Here is a 19,117-nt window from a genome sequence, read left to right on the forward strand (position 1 = left end):
CCTACATCTCTTGTCTAATTGCCGCCCTGTGGGCCTGGGCAGCAGGAGGTGCTGTGTATTCAACGGTGACTCCAAGCATACAGCAGCACCACCAAAAAAGACAATTTCTCTCTCTTATTCTTTTTTCTATTAAGCATTATCTCTTTTTGTATGCCTCTTCCAATTTCTGTTTCTCTTTCCTGCTATCTCTCTCTCTCTCTCTACACTGCAAAAAATGTTGACTTTAAAAATTCCTTGAATCTACTACCTAGAAGGTTTATTTTTCTGAAAAAGGAGTACATCATTCAGGGGTTGGATTACTTTCAAAAGGTCTAATTCAAATCAAATTGTCACACAGATTTCATTCTTGTGACTTTCTTTAATACAATGACTTAGTGATTTTGGGGCAGTTAGCGTAATAATCCCAACTCTATTAAAAATTTGCTTTAACAGTGGATCTGAGAATCACTAACTTAAGATGTAATTCTTTTTTTTTTTACACGGTTGAGCCTTTTTTTCTTCTCCGTGAATGCTATGTAAAAGGCGGCTCACTGGAGATGCCCCAGTCCAGCTGAGGACCTGAGAGAGAACAAGACCTGCACTGCTTTTTGAGCCTCGTTTAGTTCTGCTCACCTCCTCTTTGCACCTCTAAGCGGGCTCGGGCATTCAGCTTTAGCTTTGCACTGACTCGTGGTGCTTCTTGACTGATCCGACGTATTGATGGTGAGTGATCTGAAAGTGAGAAATCCCAACCCTTATTACGTTCTTATTTTTACTAATGATGTTGCTGTTAAGGGTGAACAGTCTACACTCCACATTGTTATCCCCATTGAACTTACTGGTAAATTTTGGACACGTGGAAGCTTGAATTTAGTGTTCAGCCTAAGTCGAGTTACTCGGGTCTGTCCCTCCCTCAACACTTTTGTCTGTTTGCCAAGCTGCTTGTCCAGTGGTAGAATCTAACTAAGTGCATTTACGCACGTACTGTATGGATATGAACACTTTGTCCGGCACTGTGCTTGCCATTTTGCATTTTTTCTCTAAAAGCACACTGCATGCATCGCTGTTTTCATGATTTTGATGCTTTTTACTTTATTTTCTTATATAACAAATTAAGAGCAAAAAAGACACAGCAGCAACCACGCACATAAGGAAGTGTCCTGTGGCATCCACCGTTTTATCACTCCTTTATAGAGGACCATGACATCTAAATCTCTTGTACTGGGAGCAAGTGAAAAGAAAACCTTTCTACACTGATGTCTCAAAGTGTCAATATTAACACTGTTCCCAATTTTTGGTGATGTAAAAATAACAAAGAGTGACCATCAGCTGTATTTAGACTCCGGCTCACAGCCTGCAGGAACAAAATGAAATACAGATTTAGTGTCATTCTGTCATTAATTAGCCTACAGTAAGTGTGTGTGTGTGTGTGTGTCTGCCTGCACGTGTTTGAGCAGGTAACACAGACACTGTTGGTAGCATCATTTAGTTGATTCATTTCACAGCAGGGAAAATGGATTGGAAATGAGCAATTATGAAAAGAACGCAATTTAACGTCTCATTATTAAGTTAATATCTTTGTTAGAAATAAACAAAGTGACAATCACTATAAGCCATGGTGTCCGTGTGTGTGTGTGTGTGTGTGTGTGTGTGTGTGTGTGTGTGTGTGTGTGTGTGTGTGTGTGTGTGTGTGTGTGTGTGTGTGTGTGTGTGTGTGTGTGTGTGTGTATTGATTTATAGTGTGACCATGAAAGTTCACCGTCCAGCCGCTTTTCTGGCCAGACGCTTTTCTCACTTGGCTCTCAGTGTTTATTATCATTCAGAATGGCTCCCCTCTCACCTTCACACACCCACAAACACACACATGCACACACACCAACACGAACACACACACACACACACACACACACACACACACACACACACACACACACACACACACACACACACACACACACACACACACACAAACACACACACACAAACACACACAACATAGACATAGACACAGACAGAGAATAAGAATGATAGAAACAAGTGCTTAGCTATTAAGAACAACTTTCACAACTTAATCCCAAACACATAACACAGCAGACAGATGTAGTTCCCAAGGACAGAGTATGAAAAGGCCACCAGCAGGGGACTGGATGAGAGACAAAACTGAAAATGTTGCTCTACTCAGAAATGGGAATCAGAAGAACAAAAAACACAGTCTTTCTCCGTTGTTCCACGTCAGAGTTTCATGCCAAGTTGGCCTTTTCTTTTCCCCTCGAAACCAGACGCGACTTGTTTGTTTTTGCTCTTCCTTATTTTCTCTCCTTTCTCACTTTATTGAAAATTGTGCAAATCGAGTCTCTCTTCTTATCTCATTTGAACAGGAGAGGAGGCGGCAGACATTTTTGGAAGTCGCCAACACTCGTCTCTATCAGCTGTACAATAGCCAGAAAATGTTTAACCTGTCATCCTCTGCGGGCTGTGTGTGCGGATGCGTGTGTGACTAGACTGTTCAGATTAGAATTTGTCTGATTGAGGCTTCAGAAGGCTGATAGCAATGTTTTTGAAACTCCCCGGGGCTTTTTGTGGCATCTTTTAAATGTGACTATTTATGGGAAAAAAATCTCTGCCCTGAGAATTAAAAATTGTGACATTTTCCTTCAGAATTTCATTGTTGTCAGAGTGGAAAAGCCTCTGAAAAAGCATCCGTGCGATAAAAGTTAACGACAAAAACCATATACGCGAGGAACGTGATCAAGATGCTGCATCAGCGAATTCATGAATTCTAGCTTTGATACAAGACTACAGTTAACACCTAGACATCACGATATTCAGTAGTTAATAAAACACTGGTATGATCTTGATTCATTTGCAAAGTGACATATCCAGTTTCAAAAGTAAAGGTGGGTCAAGAAAAGCCAGGGATCAGAGGCCAATGGGCGTTGGATCACCAGGGGAAACCTGGGGGAGGAGTTGTACGACGTCAACAAGCGTGGCTTCAAGACAATCCTTCCCTCACCCATATTCTTTTCTCTTTATTTCGCTGCTCGTAGACTTGGATCGCTCGTTTCATGGGGGACATCCAGTTTGGAATAGAAAGAAATCCGGTCTCGCACGTGGTATTACATCATTTCATATTATGTCACTTCTCACATGTATTTTCGTGACAAAACGTAGTCTGGAGACCAGACGGGCTCTTCGGGGATCCCCCCTGGTGAAAGATCTTGTAATTTGTGATCCCCTGCCGCTGATCAGTCATGTAGTGATGGAAACTAGGATTTCACCATTCCAGATTACAAGTTCTGTAGTGCGAACGGATCAGCTTCCGACGACTTTGAAAGTCATGCAGTGTGTACACGGCACAAGTGTCCATTTTTCTCCCTTGCACTCATCTTCTCGCTTCCTGCTCTTTAGGCTCCCTTTCCCCGTTAGTTAATTACGGCTCGGATGTCATTCTCGCCCATTCCCTCACCCCATCACTGCGACCGGCCCTTCAGCGAGGCCGTCTGTTCTCTGTACACGCATCGTCTTCTCTCACAAGTTTTATTCAGTTCCTGTTCTTTTTCTTTTCTCGCTTCAAAACACTAAAGATGAGTGGATGTACTAAAACAGGGTTTTCCAGGGACAGATGAAAAATTTGTTTACATCAGTGACTGTCACTCATCTGCCCCTTTATCCTCCCCTCTTTTGCCCACATTCACGGCCCCTCCACACTATCAGGATGGCTATCTTTCTCCGCATTGCTGCTTGTTAATCCTTGATTAGAGTTCATGCATTCGCCTTTTCCGATTTGCTCCATGGAGTGAGAAATCACTTTCTCAATGAGAATAATTGAACACGGGCAGGGGGGTGCCAGCTCATTACCCACAAATCACAGGGAGCAGGGGCACCTTAGCTGTAGACAATAATGACTTCAGGGAATAAAACAGGCTGTCAGCATGGAGTCAAACCAGCTTGGGGAGCAGAGTACAAAGCTGGGAGAGCGAGATGCAGACTCTTAACACTGTTTCTTAAGGTGAAATCATTTTGTCCTTATCTTCCTGGATGTTCAGCTGAATCAATTTACTTTTCTCAGAGGGGCCAGTGTCGGTGGCTTTGGAGGGAAGTGCTGAGTGCTGTGTAGGAGGAGCATGGTCAATATTCAGGCAAGGTGTTTCTGTTGTGAAGTAAATTACGACCGAGCCCATTCTGTTTTTTTTTTTTTTTCTTTAAGAAATGTCTCCCTTAAATGGTCCAAGACGATCAACTCTAAAACCTTACTCCAACTCAAAGGACAAGAGAGACACAAAGATATAGAGGCTAATGAAAATATATTCTGCAGCAGCTAGAGCTAAACAGCTACGCTCTCTCTATCCCTGATGGACTTTGGGGATTGACAGAGCCCAGTTTCCCACAGGGTGAAGTCATTCACTCTTATTTATTTGATTTCTTTCTACTTTCTCACCCTCTCTTTCCCTCGGTGCTTTTAAAAAAAAAAATATGCCACACAGTTCCACTTTCTGCAGAGTGCCAGATGAGTTCACTCTGACACAATGAGCTCCATTGTCACAATAGGCTTTTCTCACTGTTTTATAGGTCCCCTTAAGGGGGCAATGCTTTTAAGTTGCTGAAGGAATGTAATAATGCCCCGACCGACAGTAAACATTCACATCTAGGGGCCACAGAGAAACATGAGATGGAGCTGCTTTGCCATCTCGGCCGAGGAGACCCGCTGCATTTGCATTGGCCGGAGAACAAAAGCGGTCACAGTTGGGTGCGAGCGGAGAGGAATGGGGTGGTTTCCTTTCAGAGCCAAGGAGATGGAGGAATAGAAAGCTTCTAAAGAGAGAGGCTGAGGAGAGGAGAGATGTTAGTGGGCAATCGGTCTGTTTCTGTTGCTTCCGTACAGAAGGAGGGTACTATTTGGATTCATTCATTTTTCTTCTGTTCCTTATTCTGACCCATTTCGATCCAGCTTTATATCAACAATTATGAGAAAAGCCTACAAGAGCTTGTCGAGAGACATACTGTATGTGGGAGCATAATAGTTGTCAAGTTACTGGCAAAACTCTCATGGCAGCCCCTGCGGCATTACTGTGTGTGTCCATCAATTGTCAAATGTTCCGGCAAGTTGTCCTTGAATATTATCTACCCCATCGTTTATTGTACTGTAGAAAATAAAAAATAAATAACATTTCAACAAGCATAGCACTGAAGCATGATGGGGAGTTCAGACGATGAACTTACTAAGCCTTAGAATTCGCTTGAGGCAGTTGAAAATACCAAATCGTTTGAAGTGCCTCCTGCCCGGAAGCTCTGATACCCCCGGTTTCAGCATTGCCCTCACTTGCTTTGTGGTCAGACAGGGATGGGGGTAATGTGAGTTTTGAATCTTCTCTTATTAAGGAACCCGCTGTTTGTCACCTAAATCTAAAATGTTGGATGTCGCATCATCCTACCAACACATTAGTTCGCCACCTTGGGAGATAATAATAATAATTACACCAATCAGCCACAAGATTAAAAGCAGTTACCGGTTTTAATGTTGTGAGAACAACGTACCATCAATGATAAATCCGAAAAACCGTGGTATACTTTTGAAGATTGTCGGCGGTAAAAAATGGAAAAAAAAAAAAAAAAAAAAGGTGTAATCCTTTCAGTGTCTCAAGGCTGGATGCCCACATTGAATTTAGAAAAGCCTCGGTAGCGTTGATGGTGTCATTCTAGCAAGCAGCACCACTGTAATGGGCAGTGTTTCTCCCTGCACAACAGTCTGCCGACAGGATGTGCTGCTCTTTATGCATCAGGGATACAGCCCATGGGAGCTGTTGCGTAGAAGAGCACCCCTGCTGAGCTCCATCACAACATACTCTGATCTTCCCGCGTGCATTCGTGATTTCAATCAGAACCATGCTGACAGCCTTTTCCATTTAGAAAAACGGCCGAGTGGAGGAACATGAGTCGGTTTGCATGTCTGGGTTTATGTGTGTCTCTTGGGTTGGAGGGCGAGACTCCTGCTGATGTTGTTATGTGATTGGCTCAAATAAGAACAGATACGTTGATATGCAAGTATGTCCATGTTTGCCCTGTGTGTGTTCGGTGTGTGTAGTGTAGGTGGGTGTCAATGCACGTACAATATTTATTTGTTGCAAATTGGCTATCCATGCTCCAATCTGTCTTGCTTGTTGTGACACTGATGATTTCCCCATGCTCATATCTCATCGGTGATTGCAATCACTTGTTGTATTTAGCAAGTAAATTATCATCAACTCTAACCAACACACTCCTTTGATCAATCGATATCTGGATTCATCTTGCACTCATTGCACTCAGATCCACGATACATACAAACCAAAAGTGTTTTTTTTATCTGAAAATGGCCTGGATGAGACGATTCTATCCCTCCCTCCTCTTACCTCCCTTTTATTCCTCTTTTCTCCCTCCTTCTCCACTAAAGCACAGACCCCTTCCACCCTCCCGCACCCTGCCCCAGCTTCCTGGGTCCACTAGATTGCTGTGGCTGTGCTGGAGTCTTTTGGGACCTCTCCTCATTACTGGCCCTCCACAGGCTCCTCATCTCCACACGGCTCTCTTCATTTAGCCCCGGCTGAGAGCATGGACTCAGCCAAATGGCTTTCTGTCTCCCCCTTATCCAAGAATTTCAGCTTCCAATTAAAACAAAGTGGAAAGCGCCCCCCCCCACCTCAGCCCACACTGCTCCCACGACGCTACCAATGAACCTCTCACACTCCACCTCCCCCACCTGCTCAAACAAAGCAGCAAACAACCTCTGATCTGTGGAATAGACTGCTCACCCCCTGTAATAACTTGCTGCAATGTGTTCCAAAGCTTGACTTTCCACTAAATTATTCATAGTTTAACATCATATAACCCTCATTCCCTTTTCATCATTTCTTCCTTCTTCATGTTCAGTGTATTTAGGGTTTAAGGTCACAGTGTGTTCAACATCCAATAGAAGATGAATGAGATTCTTGTACGAGTATCTGCTCTGCACATTTTCATTCCCAGTGCTGCTATTATCACTTGCTTATACATTTGCATCACAGTAAATGTTGTATTAAATAGTTCACATGGCACTTTGGCAGTGCAGGGTGTGCAGTTTATTCGCAGCAACCATGCTGCAAATAAACTGCAGGGGTGGTGGTGGGGGGGCACTGAAAACAATGAAATAAAGAAAATGCATTTAATTACAATACAGATCTGAACCGTGGGTGCTCTCATTGAAATTCAGAAAGTCACTATTATTTCAACTGCGGTGACATTGGCTCACTGACCTTCACAGTTTGAAAGATGGATTAAACGTTCTGAGCAGTGGAAAGCAGACTGTCCTCCCACTTAATAAGCTCAAAATGATGATTAATCTGTGAAAAGCGCCACAGAGCTCCTTTTAATGCATGGGTAAAGACCAAGGATTCAGCTGGGACCGTCGCTCAGCAAGGCTGCGCACTCAACCTCCAGGATTATCTGTTCAGAATCACGTCCCTTCACCTAAGCCAGGTGTCTGGAAACTCCAAATCTGCTTTAAACTCCCCCTTTGAAGTGCTATTCTAATGCAAAATGCCATGCACATTCAGACTCTTTGAAACACTTCTACGGTATTCAAACAACATTATTCACAGAGCTCGTAAGAGTAAGAAGTGCTCTGGACAAGGGGCCGGTGACGATAACTCAATCCACGGTAATTCCTACCCGTTTGAACCTCCGGCTCTCTGCTACAGGAGCAGTCTGCTCCGGTTGTGGCTGTTATTGATGAGGTTTGGAAAACGTCTTGAGCCTCTCCGTCCGCCTTGGGCCTTTGTTATTGACCTGGTGATTGATTTAAGCCCTCATAATTAGCAGGCCTAATTTAATTAAAGTGCAATTTAACGATGCAGTGGGCAAAGGCATAGGCAGCTGTGTCATTGATAGATCAGTCCAGGCCTGATATGAAACAGGCGCTAGCAGATGATGTATTCCACACACAGCAAGTCTCCCACTGACAGAGACAGAGACAGGAGAGGAAACAAAGGTTGTAGTCGAGAGACAAAGAGGCAGAATGAGAGGAGTAAAGAGAGAGCCAGGTCTTTGTTTTTCCAAATGTCAGCTCGCAGCCAGCACCGTCCGTCTCCCACCCCCACCCCTCCGCATCTTGCCGCTCTCTGTCCTGATGTGGACAAATGCAGTCTCGCATCTCTGATCTAATTTGCTTAACAGCATCAGGAACCTGTCTGTCCCTGTAATCTGCTTCAAGTAAACCCACATCAGAGCCCAAACTTTTATGAGCCGGAAGCCGTATCTCCCCAAAACACAGCAAAGGCTGGAGATTTTTGTTGATTAAAAGGAGGTGTTGGAATGAAGGAGTAATAGAAAACTCTGCCATTTGGGAATACAATAAAAGATACATATCACTGGCAAGAAAAAGTTGTCATTGAGAATGGAGATATATTAATAAATACAAACATAAAGCCTAATTTTATTGTTTGTCATAAAAACAGTAATCGCTCATAAATGTGTTTTTTTTAAATGAATAACTTGTTTTTCTTTCATTTATTTTTTATGTAAGGTAAAAAGGAAAAATCTAAATTTTTCCTGCCTTGCCATCCACAAGATGAATGTGTCCTGTTTTACACTTTAGAGCGCTAGCTGAGTATGAAAATGCTACCAGAAAAGCTGCATTCATAAACCATGCTGTAGAAGATTTGTCAGCCCTTTCAAACAAGCTCCCTCAGCTGCGTGAAATGATTTTCCTTATGGTGATTAAATGTTTACCACTGCTGTCTTTTAAACAGTACATGCTGCACTGGCACATGTACCACCAATATAAAAGGAAACAGGTTACAGTATTCAAAGTCCAGACTTTGCTGTCAGGAATGGTTGAGTAGAATCGAAACGCATATATATAATTTTTTTTTTTTAACAAACCCTTGTTTGTTTGAAATTTGAAAATAGTTTCAATTGGAAAGAGGTTCTTGATACCCAGCACCACTCTCCACTGCCCTCACCTCTCACACCACCACATATTGAACTCCTTCTCCTCACTATCCAAAGGAATAGCACGTCTAATTTGGAATGCAAGTGCTCTCCTTTGAAAGGCTGGAGCCCATGGGTGATGTGTGAAATATGAAAGACAACACATGTCCTCATCAGAGGACAGGCGCTGTTTCGTCTCCTCTCCTTGGCAAACAAACACAGCACCGTAGTATCGTATCCTCTCTCTGTATTTCTCTCTTTCTCTCTCTCTCACACGCATTCAAAGCAAGGGCTGGTCGTCACCGGGGTCACGCCGCTTTGATTCTTTTCCAGATCTACTGTTTTCCCTCCAACAGGGAACTAATAGTTTGCCAAACAAACTAAACATTCACCGAAGGAAGGCCTGTTACAGTAGGTACTATGCTGTGTATTCTGTGTTCAACTCCCTTCACATCAGCACGATAAATCCTCGTTGCTGCGTATTGAAATGACCAATAACTTACATCATCATGGTTCTTAAGATAATAACGATATAAAGGAGATAAGGCAGTATGCTGAAACTGTTTTTTTTTTTTCTGCTGACAACCCTTAAGTGCCATTTAGGGAACTTGTGGGTAGGATGAAGGAGGTCATTATGACCCTTTTCGTCAACCACAACCTGTTTAACTCTTCGTCCAGCCTTTTATAATGTTTCCATATCCCCCACATAAATGTAAATAAGAGTCTCATAATCTTAGTGATTGTGACATATTGGTTGTTTTAATGGAATTGGAGTCCAAATGGGCTGATGGGGAATGAGGGGTTAAGTATAGTGGAGAGGGTGGGGCTGGGTCATTGGGTGCAACAGTCATGTCCAATCTAATCTAAGGCCATTTTGGGGCCTAATTTGGTCCTAATGGCAGTTTCCTCTAAAGGGGTGGATAGAAGAGACAAAAGACCTATTGTAACACGAAGAATAATCCATGTATGGTCAATTCTGACACATCTATGACCAGATCCTTCTACACACTGACTATGCCATCCATCAGCAGCTGGTGAAGACTGCTGCTCTAATTTGACGTACACAAGTCGAGATCATCTGTTGCTCACATTGTGTCCCATGCCATAAAGCTTCTTTTAATGGCTGAGCGAAAAACAGCGAGATTCTGCCTCCGGTTCAGATGAAAAAGTATTGCTAATTGCTTTGTGAGGTCAAAGGAACTTTAATGGGACTATTAGGAGTTATTACCTGCAGCTTGTCTTTGTCAGTGCCATTGTGCAATGCAGCGGTGCTGTGAAGTCCTGTTTGGTTTTGCCTGCTGTACAGTGTTTAGTCGACCTGCAGGTAATGAGGGGGCATTCATTACTCCTTAACCCATTGTGAGGGAGAGGAAAAGCCTCCACCTCTGTTGTTTTTTTTTTTCTCAGTTAAACCTCCGCTCACTGAAAGCAGGCTATTTTCACATGTTGCCCTCATTTGTTACCTTTGGCTGGTTTAATGTTTCCATAAGGGGCGTACATTAATGTTTCATATGTTTAGCTGGCAAGTTCAGGAGGGAGGGCAGTCTTTGTAAGTATTTCAACAGCCATATGCTAAATGTTCAGGTTAAATTGCTTGTTTCCGTTACGTTTACGCACAGCGAACGTATCGCGTCGTTCATTGGAAGACATTTCTATATCCGGTTCTTTGGCCTCCATTGTTCTGATCACCACAGATGGCTCATTGTAGGGGAGTATGTGACATCGTCTGACAGGGATGCCTGTTCCCTACACGAAGCTGTCACACAGATGTGGACCTCAGCCCTAAAGGAGGGGTGGTGGCCAGTAACACACCATTTGCTGTGACCTTTGAACCTGTCCTTGTTAAGCCCTTGACACAAAGATGGGCTCAGGAGGGAACCCCCACCCCTTCCCCCCTTTTCCCCAGACAGCTACATGTTGTACTTGCCTATGGCTAATGGCGTGACACACACCTACGCACGCGCGCACACACACGCACGCTTACAGTAGGTGTCATTAAGGACAGTGGTTGATTGAGGATGACAGCTCCTCAACACAAACCCTTCGCCCCGACCCTCAAGCAGTGGGTTATGTGCGTGCATGTGCATTCGTGTGTGTGCGTGCGTGCGGCGTGTGTGTGTGTGTGTGTGTGTGCAGCATTTTCCCTCCTGAGCAGACAGCTGCTATCCTCTGCCATCCCCTCTCTCCTATTTTTCTCCTCTCTCTTTGGTCTTCTCACCACTCTAACCTGTCGGGCCATTTGAAGGTAACAAGACTCTGCACTTTGCAGCCATCCCACTCACCCGTCGCTCTCTCTCCTTTATGATTCTCAATAATCTAATGCTACAGCTGTCCGATGGCCAAGCCTCTAACCTTTGCTTTTGCTTCCCTTCATTGTCAAAGAGGCTGGTGGATTCTTGGACACAGATCAGGGCTCCGGGCCCTCCCTGTGACATGGGAGGAGGGGAGAGGGAAGGAGGGAGGGAAAGAGGCAGAGAGAGAAAGTGAGAGAGCTCAAGCTAGGAATGAGTGCCATGGCGAGTTGAAAGCCTTGTTGCTTCCCCACTTCACTGGTTACCAAGGGATCAACAGGGTGCTAAAAGCACTCGGGGGAAGAAGAAAATGGAGGGTTTTTAGAGAAGGGGCACGGAGAGATTCAGAGTTATGGAGGGATAAAGAAGGAGAGAAGAGAGGGAGAGTGAAGGAGCACAGAGAGACGGACGTATTGTATATTTAGCCTGTGTTTCTCCCCTGCTGTCACACAGTGCTCGGCTTTGCCACAGACAACAAGTGGGTTGGCAGCGAATGTAAAGGCAGATGACTTCTTCCACCCACGGTCAAGAGGAGATATTGACCCCTGCAATACTGGCTCAACGCTCAGTCAGTCTGTTGGGAAGTCCGCAGCTATCCTGAAGGACTTCAATGCAGGAAACGTCAGTCTTAGCGAGTCATTTTCATCGTATTTCTTTTCAGAGATGGTATTTGCTTGCCTGACAGACTTTGCGAGCACGGAGTATGAAATAATGAAGCGGCTGGGCCATTGCTGGGTGGACATCCCCATTTCGACTCTAACGAACCACGCTGGCCACTTAAGCACTGCTTCGTGAAGCCAGTGTCAAGTGTCAATCACGTCTTTCTGTTTGCGGTGGAAACTGACTGGCATGGTTGAAGCATGTTGTGCATTCAGATGTGAGAATGAACATCCCCAGTGGCAGAGGAAATGGAATCTTAATATTGAGAAACACTAGCACTAACAACACCAGTGGAATAAGATATTCGTTTTAGCGAGACAATATGAAAATATGTTTCAGTTTAGAGGAGAACACATTAGCACATTTTTCATAAAGAACATTACATTTCCTGCCAGCACAGTGAAATGATTCTGCTCCAATACCCAGAGTAGTTCAACTGTTCCACAGATGTCCTTGGAAGGAAAATCAATGGGGGTGTGTAACACAGATCACTGCACTTCTGTCAAGGAGAAAACACTTAAGGAAGTTTCTGAGTGCAAATCTCACTCTGCAGATTTTTCTGTTTGTTTTAAACAAAGCAAGGTGTTAACCATGAGGCTGATTTAATGACAATACTTTGCAATTCTCCCCCTTCTTTATCTTTCCTGGTCCATCTCTCCTTTTGTCTCTGCTGTCCTCTGTTGCCAACTCACTCTGATTTGGTCACTCGAATGCATTTTTTTTTCCCTCTTTTATCAGCAGGTTTCTCTTTTCTTTAGTGTCGTTTTTACAGTTCCTCCTCCGTTTTTCACACCTGAACAGAAACGTCACCTTGCTGTGGTGCTGCTCTGATATCTGCTTTTGCCGGTCTATGGTAACATTACACGATCCCACTCTCATACCCAACTTGCTTGCACTGTGCTTTGGTCTGGTGCGAGCGATTGATGCCTTCACCTTGGTGACTTATTAGTTTTATAGTTAGACCTATTATTATTCTTGTTATTGTTATTATGCATCTTTATGTGGAACCTCTGTGCGCCATATTCTCTTTCCTCCTGCTTCAGCGCTTTTCTATACATACACGCCGACACTCACACACCAGTGATACGTCAGGGGTAACTCTGGGTTCAGTATCTTGCCCGAGGACACTTCGACGTGCTGCCCGGAGGACCCGGGGATCAAACCACCAACCCTCTGGTTAGTGGACGACCCGCTCTACCTCCTGAGCCACAGCCGCCCCCGGTGCTTGCTCATGGGGGAATTTTGGGTATATAGTATAATAAAGAGTACGGTCTAGGCCCTGCTCTGTGTGAAGAGTGCCCTTAGATAACGTCTGTTATGATTTGGAGCTATGTAAATAAAATTGACTTGATTTGACTTGGTGGTCTGATGGTAATAATCACAGATACAGTTGTTTTCGTTTGTCTTTACTTGTTCTTTATGCCATCACGTCACATCTTACTAATTTTTCTCACGCTTAATCGGAAAGATGCTTAAAGAGGAAGAGCGATGCAGTCACAACACAACCGCTTGCCACCTACAGGAGCAAACTAACAGAGAGGAGATTGTTGCTGGGAGCTACTGTTACTGAAGTTAATTACACGTCACTTTCGGTGATGATGCACTGTGAATCAGCTTGCCTCTTTGATCACTCTGTTGTCTAATGAGACAAAGATGTCAAGCACCATCGCCTCCTTCATTTGGTCACTGAGTATGAAAATGGTACAACATATTCCTTCATACCTCATTTTCCGCCAGTCTTGTCGTATGGCTCATACTTATATGGTCTTATATTTATTCTGCTTGTCCAAATTCGGCTGCCTTCTCCACCCCTCGCCCTCTCGTCTTTATTTATGGATTCCCACAGGTGGCCGAGTCCTTAGTGCAGAGCACATATATATATATGTGTATAAAAAAAACCAACCAACCCGCCCGAGGGGTTTTCATAAAAAGCCTTGTGAATAACGGGCCCTGCGAAGCGCAAAGGACCTCAGCTGACACTTAATTAAAGCTGGGGGTGACTGGTTGACTGACTCATTTTCGTACGGGACAGTTAGGGAGGGGAAACAGACAGGTCGTCCGATGAAATTTTCATGCCCCCATCACACCTAACTCCCCTACCCTAATAAATAAATAGGGGGCAGAGTCTCTCCGCGCCAGGCCTGTGTGTCGGCAAAGATATCCTGGCCTCTGAAAAGGGTTGAATCCATTTCCATAAAGATGTGGAAATGGATGGATGTGCTTGACATTTGAGTAAAAGAGAGAGAACAAGGAAGCGATGGGTGAGGATGGGGAAATAGCAGCGGCTATCAAAGCCTTTCAGTGGACCCTTCCGAGGAGACGATGCGCTGTCTGGGTGCTGACAAGCATATACGTACACACAGGAAGAAAAGCACGCACCCACACACACACACACACACACACATCAGCAATTACTAAAAGGAGTGGAAAGAAAAACTGAAATTTCTTTCTCCTTTCAAAATGAAGAAACTGTGATTTCCAGTGTGCTCGTCACTTGTCGGTGAACCTCCCGGGCTCTTTCTGCAATTTCAACAGATGATGATTACTTGAAAATGAACCCCGTGTTATTAAATATGTCTCCCTCCTACTCTACATACAGCATGTCATCACTGCACGTAAGTGCCCTGTCCAGTCTGTACCATCCACATAACGAGAACTCAGATAAAGATTTTATCCCCCATTAAGGAGAGCATGAAGCTGCCGTCTCATCCCAGAGCCTAGTTAAGTCCTCAGACGTCTGGCTTGCCTGTAAAAGCCACCGCCTCCCAGGCCCGCCGCCTAATAGCCCTGAAGGAAGATGAGTAAATGAAATGAAGAGAGTTGCAGAAACAGATGACAGCAAGCACGGCCACTTCCACTCACTCTAGACCTCATCGCATCACTGCAAAGACGCAGTAGTGGTGCCACGCCCAGGCCAGACCTGATAGATTGAGCAGGAGCGATCGATCAGGGCCATGTTGTCACTGCAGTCGCTGGGGTTTTTGGCCGGGGAGGGGCGCTTCGGCTGCGGCATCAGGCCCCCAGTCTGTCCCGTACTGAAAGTCTCTCTTGATTTAGAATAGAGAGTTTTGTTGTTCTTGCAGGTAATTGGATTAAAAGCCAGAGGAGAGATATAGGCTGGGAGGGGAGGCAAACACAGCCAAACAGAAATAATGACAGAGATTGTGAGCTTTTTACTCAGCTGAGACAGTCTTTTAATGATTTATCCTGTCTTTTTTTTTTCTTTCATTTTAGGAGGAGGAGGAAGAAGAGCAAAAGAAACAAGAAAGGAGGATTGAGCGGACAGAGCCAGTAGGGAGGGCTGACTCCTCATTGGAGCGTTCACCGTTGTTAAGTCTAGAGTGAGTGGCCTCACTGTAGGACAACCCCCCCCCAACATATACAACATATAGCTATGCTGATAGTCCTGGTCTTATTCAGCCAGATTTTCAGATATATTTCCCTGCTCTACCACAGTAATAGATATTGTTTGCAGTGCTCACAGCATTGAAAAATCTAATTTAAAAATGTTTCTTCCCAGAAAGACGCATGGCTGTGTTTTCCTGGAAACAAATAAACCAAACCCGTATCTGTGTAAATCTAAATCTGTATAGCTGTATATCACTACAGGTAGTGGAGGAAAATAGTTTTTTTGTAATTCTGGTGAACCTACCATTTAATCTGCTCCGAATAATACCAGAGGTGGGAATGTTTGCGAGAACACCACCATTAAATACCTAATCATAAGCACATGACAATGACATCACAAAGCTTACATCAAGACCCAGGCCTTTTGCCACAAAAGCTTCACACACACACACACACACACACACACACGAACTGTTGTGTTCCTTTGTCTTCACTTCGTCATTTACACAAATGAACCTTCTCCTCCTCCTCCCTCCCTTCTTAACACATTTTCAATTCATTTGTTCTCTTTGAGCACAACAGTCTGATCTTAATCGCTTAATTGGAGTCTCCGTTTGGTTCCCTAATTGACCCTGAGGTCCACCATCCTGACTTTGTAACGGATGACTTTTTATAGACAACACAATGCAGCTCCACCCCCCATCCCGTACATCCCATCCACGCCGTCGTGTTTGACTGTGTCGTCCTCTATAACCCTGTCATTTTTGTTATTATTTATTCATGCATCTCTCCCCCTGCCTCCTCCTTCTTCTCGTCCTCTCGGCCACCCTCCATCCACATCATCGTCCTGCAGAGGCATGCTCAGGCCGGTCAAGGTGTCCAATGAAGGAGGGCCCCTGGGGATCCACGTAGTGCCTTTCAGTTCGCAGGATCTCAGGTAAAATAAAGAAGTGAAGTCTGGGAATCAATGCAGCTAAGTGTAGAACGATTGCTAGTCGGTTTCACCATCCAATGCGCCTCCTTCGGCCTTTGTATTGAAGCCCAGTGGATGTCGCTCTCTTTGGGCTTTTACTCAAGATTTCTCTCATTTTCTCTCTCTCTCTCTCTAACTCTGTTTTTTTGTTCTCTCTTATTCTTCACTTTTTGCGTGTTACTCTAGGCTGTTTTCATTGACTCTTATTCTTCTTCTTTTTTTATTTTATTTTTGTGAGTCTCACTGCTGAAAGTACGCGCCAACACCCGTCATTGCTCACATCCCACAGCTTGGAAGTCCCCAGTAGGAAGGAGAGCAGATGAAAGTAGATTGGAGACTGCACAGTTTTTCAAAGTCTTGTTATGCTTTTCTTTTATTCAACATACTACATACCTATGTCAAAATGATGTCCACTCTGCCTTCAAGGGGATTCAGACTGCGTTTGAGCCGTCGTTGATAGGGGACAAGAGGAGTAGTGCTTCCTAGTTTATGGTTATTCCAGAAAAGAAAAAAAAATAAAGGACAGAGGAAGTGGCCAGAATGTAATCAAACTAAAAGCTTGTGTATAATACAGACCCCTGCTGCACGCCAGGGGACTGGCGCACCACCAAGGTGAATGTGACTACTCACGTGACTGCTGGAAGAGGGCGTCAGGGGACTGAGGTGAAAAGACAGAGCTAGGAGATAAAATGGGGCTGACATTTTAGGGAGTGAGGAAGGCTGTCATTGAAGACTGCTGCATGTCATTTCTTTGGGACACTAATCCCATCGCTGTTTATAAGCAAGTGTCAGGAAACTATATTTAGCTTTGACCCTGTGCGGATCGACTCTCTCAGAAGCTGTGACACTTTGAGTTATCCTGAGTCAGAGTAGGAAAATAATGATTAATGATGACAGGCGCTAAAAGAAGTGAAGCGTTTATAAGACTTCAGTGAGCAATATTGCTTGAATAAAGTTTAAAGCCAACGATTTATTAGACACTCTGTTGTCCTTGAACTACTCTGTATTCCCACAAAATCCGACTGCATCTAGCCAGATATAGCAGTATTGCTACATGGCCAGTAAATTTCTTCTCCATCAGCTAAGGACGGGCTAATAGCTATCAGAGCCTTCAATTAACTTCAGACATGATAAGACTTAGCGTCTGGTCAGTGGGATGATGCTAATGGCCTGCCCAGCTCTTTCCTGTGCGCTAGGACAAGAGGCATTAGGCTCAGCAGGCTGTCATTAGTGTCTAGACCGGGGATGCAGGGGTCAGACAGCCAACAAAACCAGACAGCAAACAGGGAACTGCCGGCGCTCCAGCTCTGGCTGCCTGCATTCTGTTTCACTGCTCTGACAACAAGTTAGGAGGGGAAGATATCTGCAGGAGAGAGCTTCGAGACTCTGTCGCTCCAGCAGACAATGTCGCTCTCTTTTAAACACGCGCACACACGCACACACACACCCAAATGCACAGATCCTTACCTGAAAACGAACTCACACCCGTGCAACTGTGAAAGGTATGGAGTTACTCTGAGAGGCGTATTCCAACACAGACTCTTTCTGTCTTTCTCTTTTTATTGCACGCTTGCAAATGGTTAGTGAGCAGTGCTGCTCTGCCTCACACAAACGCCCCACGCAGATGCATTCTTTGCTTAATGAACTTCTCATTCCATGACCAGGTTTAATTGTAACCAAACTACAGACCGAATTGCCGTGCATAAATGGACCCTGATTGGATTATTATTTGATTAAAGGAAGTAGATGAGAGCAGGTGGCCTCCCTCACTTCCTTTCTCAGCACTGCTGCCCCGCCACAAGATGGAGTAAAGCCGTCGGACAATGCTGATTATTGTGTTCTATAAAAAGTAGGACTCTGCAAGCCTCACGCAGTATCTTTCTCCAGAGTATGTAGAGAATCTTCCAACTGCAAACTCCTTGTCCTTGTATCTGATGCCTAATGAATTCACCCACTTGCGGCCTATGAGAATACCATTTGAATTTTGCTTTGGCTCTGCTGTTTTCCCCCAAGTAACTGATAAGTATCTACAAAAACCCCATCAGTGAGACAGGAAGGAATTGAGAGGGTGCCAGTGCATTACATTTATCACAGTAATGGTGCTTTTATGAAACCATCATCTTCTTCAAATCCCCCAAAGATGCCACTTTATCCCCAATCCTCTCTACTGCTGCTTTGAATACTGATTAGGGATCAACCAAAACTCCTTTATCTACTGTCTCTGGTCTGCTACCAGATCAGAAGTCATTAGAGTGTGTCCATTCTGTAATCTCTACGCGCAATACTTTGTTTTCAAGCTGCCGACACTTATGGAGATAAAGCACAATCATGTCCACTTCCACACCGCCTGCAATTACTCTCTGTTCCGCACACTTAAGCTGACCTGGCAACGCTGGCTCAGGCACTGAGAAAGAGGGAAGGGTCTTTTGTGATCTTTAATTTCAACTTAATGCCGCACCATTTACCCCCACCGAGGAGCCGAGATGAGTCTGTGGTGTGAGCGCGGATGTCCACATTATGCAGCCAATTAGAGCAATGTTCCGAGAGTGGCCCTGTTTAGCTGAAACGCTAAAGAGCTTTGCAAATCTGCCCTTGACGCCTGTGGTAAACAGGGTCACGATTTAAATGTGCCGTTGTTTATGTGTCCAGTGACATGAGAAGAAGTAAGTGAAAATTATGAAAAGCTCGCAGCTTATGTCCTTGGCCCAGATCAACTGTTGATTGCAGTGTAAATTTCTGTATCTTGTACATCTTCGTTTGGCTTCTTAATGGTTTTGGCTCTGATATATTCCATCAATACTTTTAATTTCCCAAAAGTGAGCCTCCAAACTTTTTGTCAGTTTATGCAAGGACACCAAACATTTGCACTCAGTCAGTCTACCTGCTTCCTCAGGCATCTGGTGCCTTAGAGACGGAAGGAGTT

At 44.4% G+C, this 19,117-nt stretch overlaps 1 protein-coding gene across 5 annotated transcripts in view; it reads left to right on the plus strand.

Moving 5' to 3' along the window:
• Window positions 1-19,117, plus strand: part of LOC120790065 (partitioning defective 3 homolog) — a 320,005-nt gene that overhangs the window by 133,233 nt on the left and 167,655 nt on the right. For all 5 annotated transcript variants that reach the window (XM_040127340.1, XM_040127335.1, XM_040127337.1 and 2 more), the window contains exons 6-7: window positions 15,108-15,214; window positions 16,075-16,158. In XM_040127340.1, the coding sequence (XP_039983274.1) occupies window positions 15,108-15,214; window positions 16,075-16,158 (191 nt within the window). The remainder of the gene's footprint in view (window positions 1-15,107; window positions 15,215-16,074; window positions 16,159-19,117) is intronic.

Source organism: Xiphias gladius, chromosome 5, assembly GCF_016859285.1.
Source record: "Xiphias gladius isolate SHS-SW01 ecotype Sanya breed wild chromosome 5, ASM1685928v1, whole genome shotgun sequence".
NCBI classification, from domain to species: Eukaryota; Metazoa; Chordata; class Actinopteri; order Istiophoriformes; family Xiphiidae; genus Xiphias; species Xiphias gladius.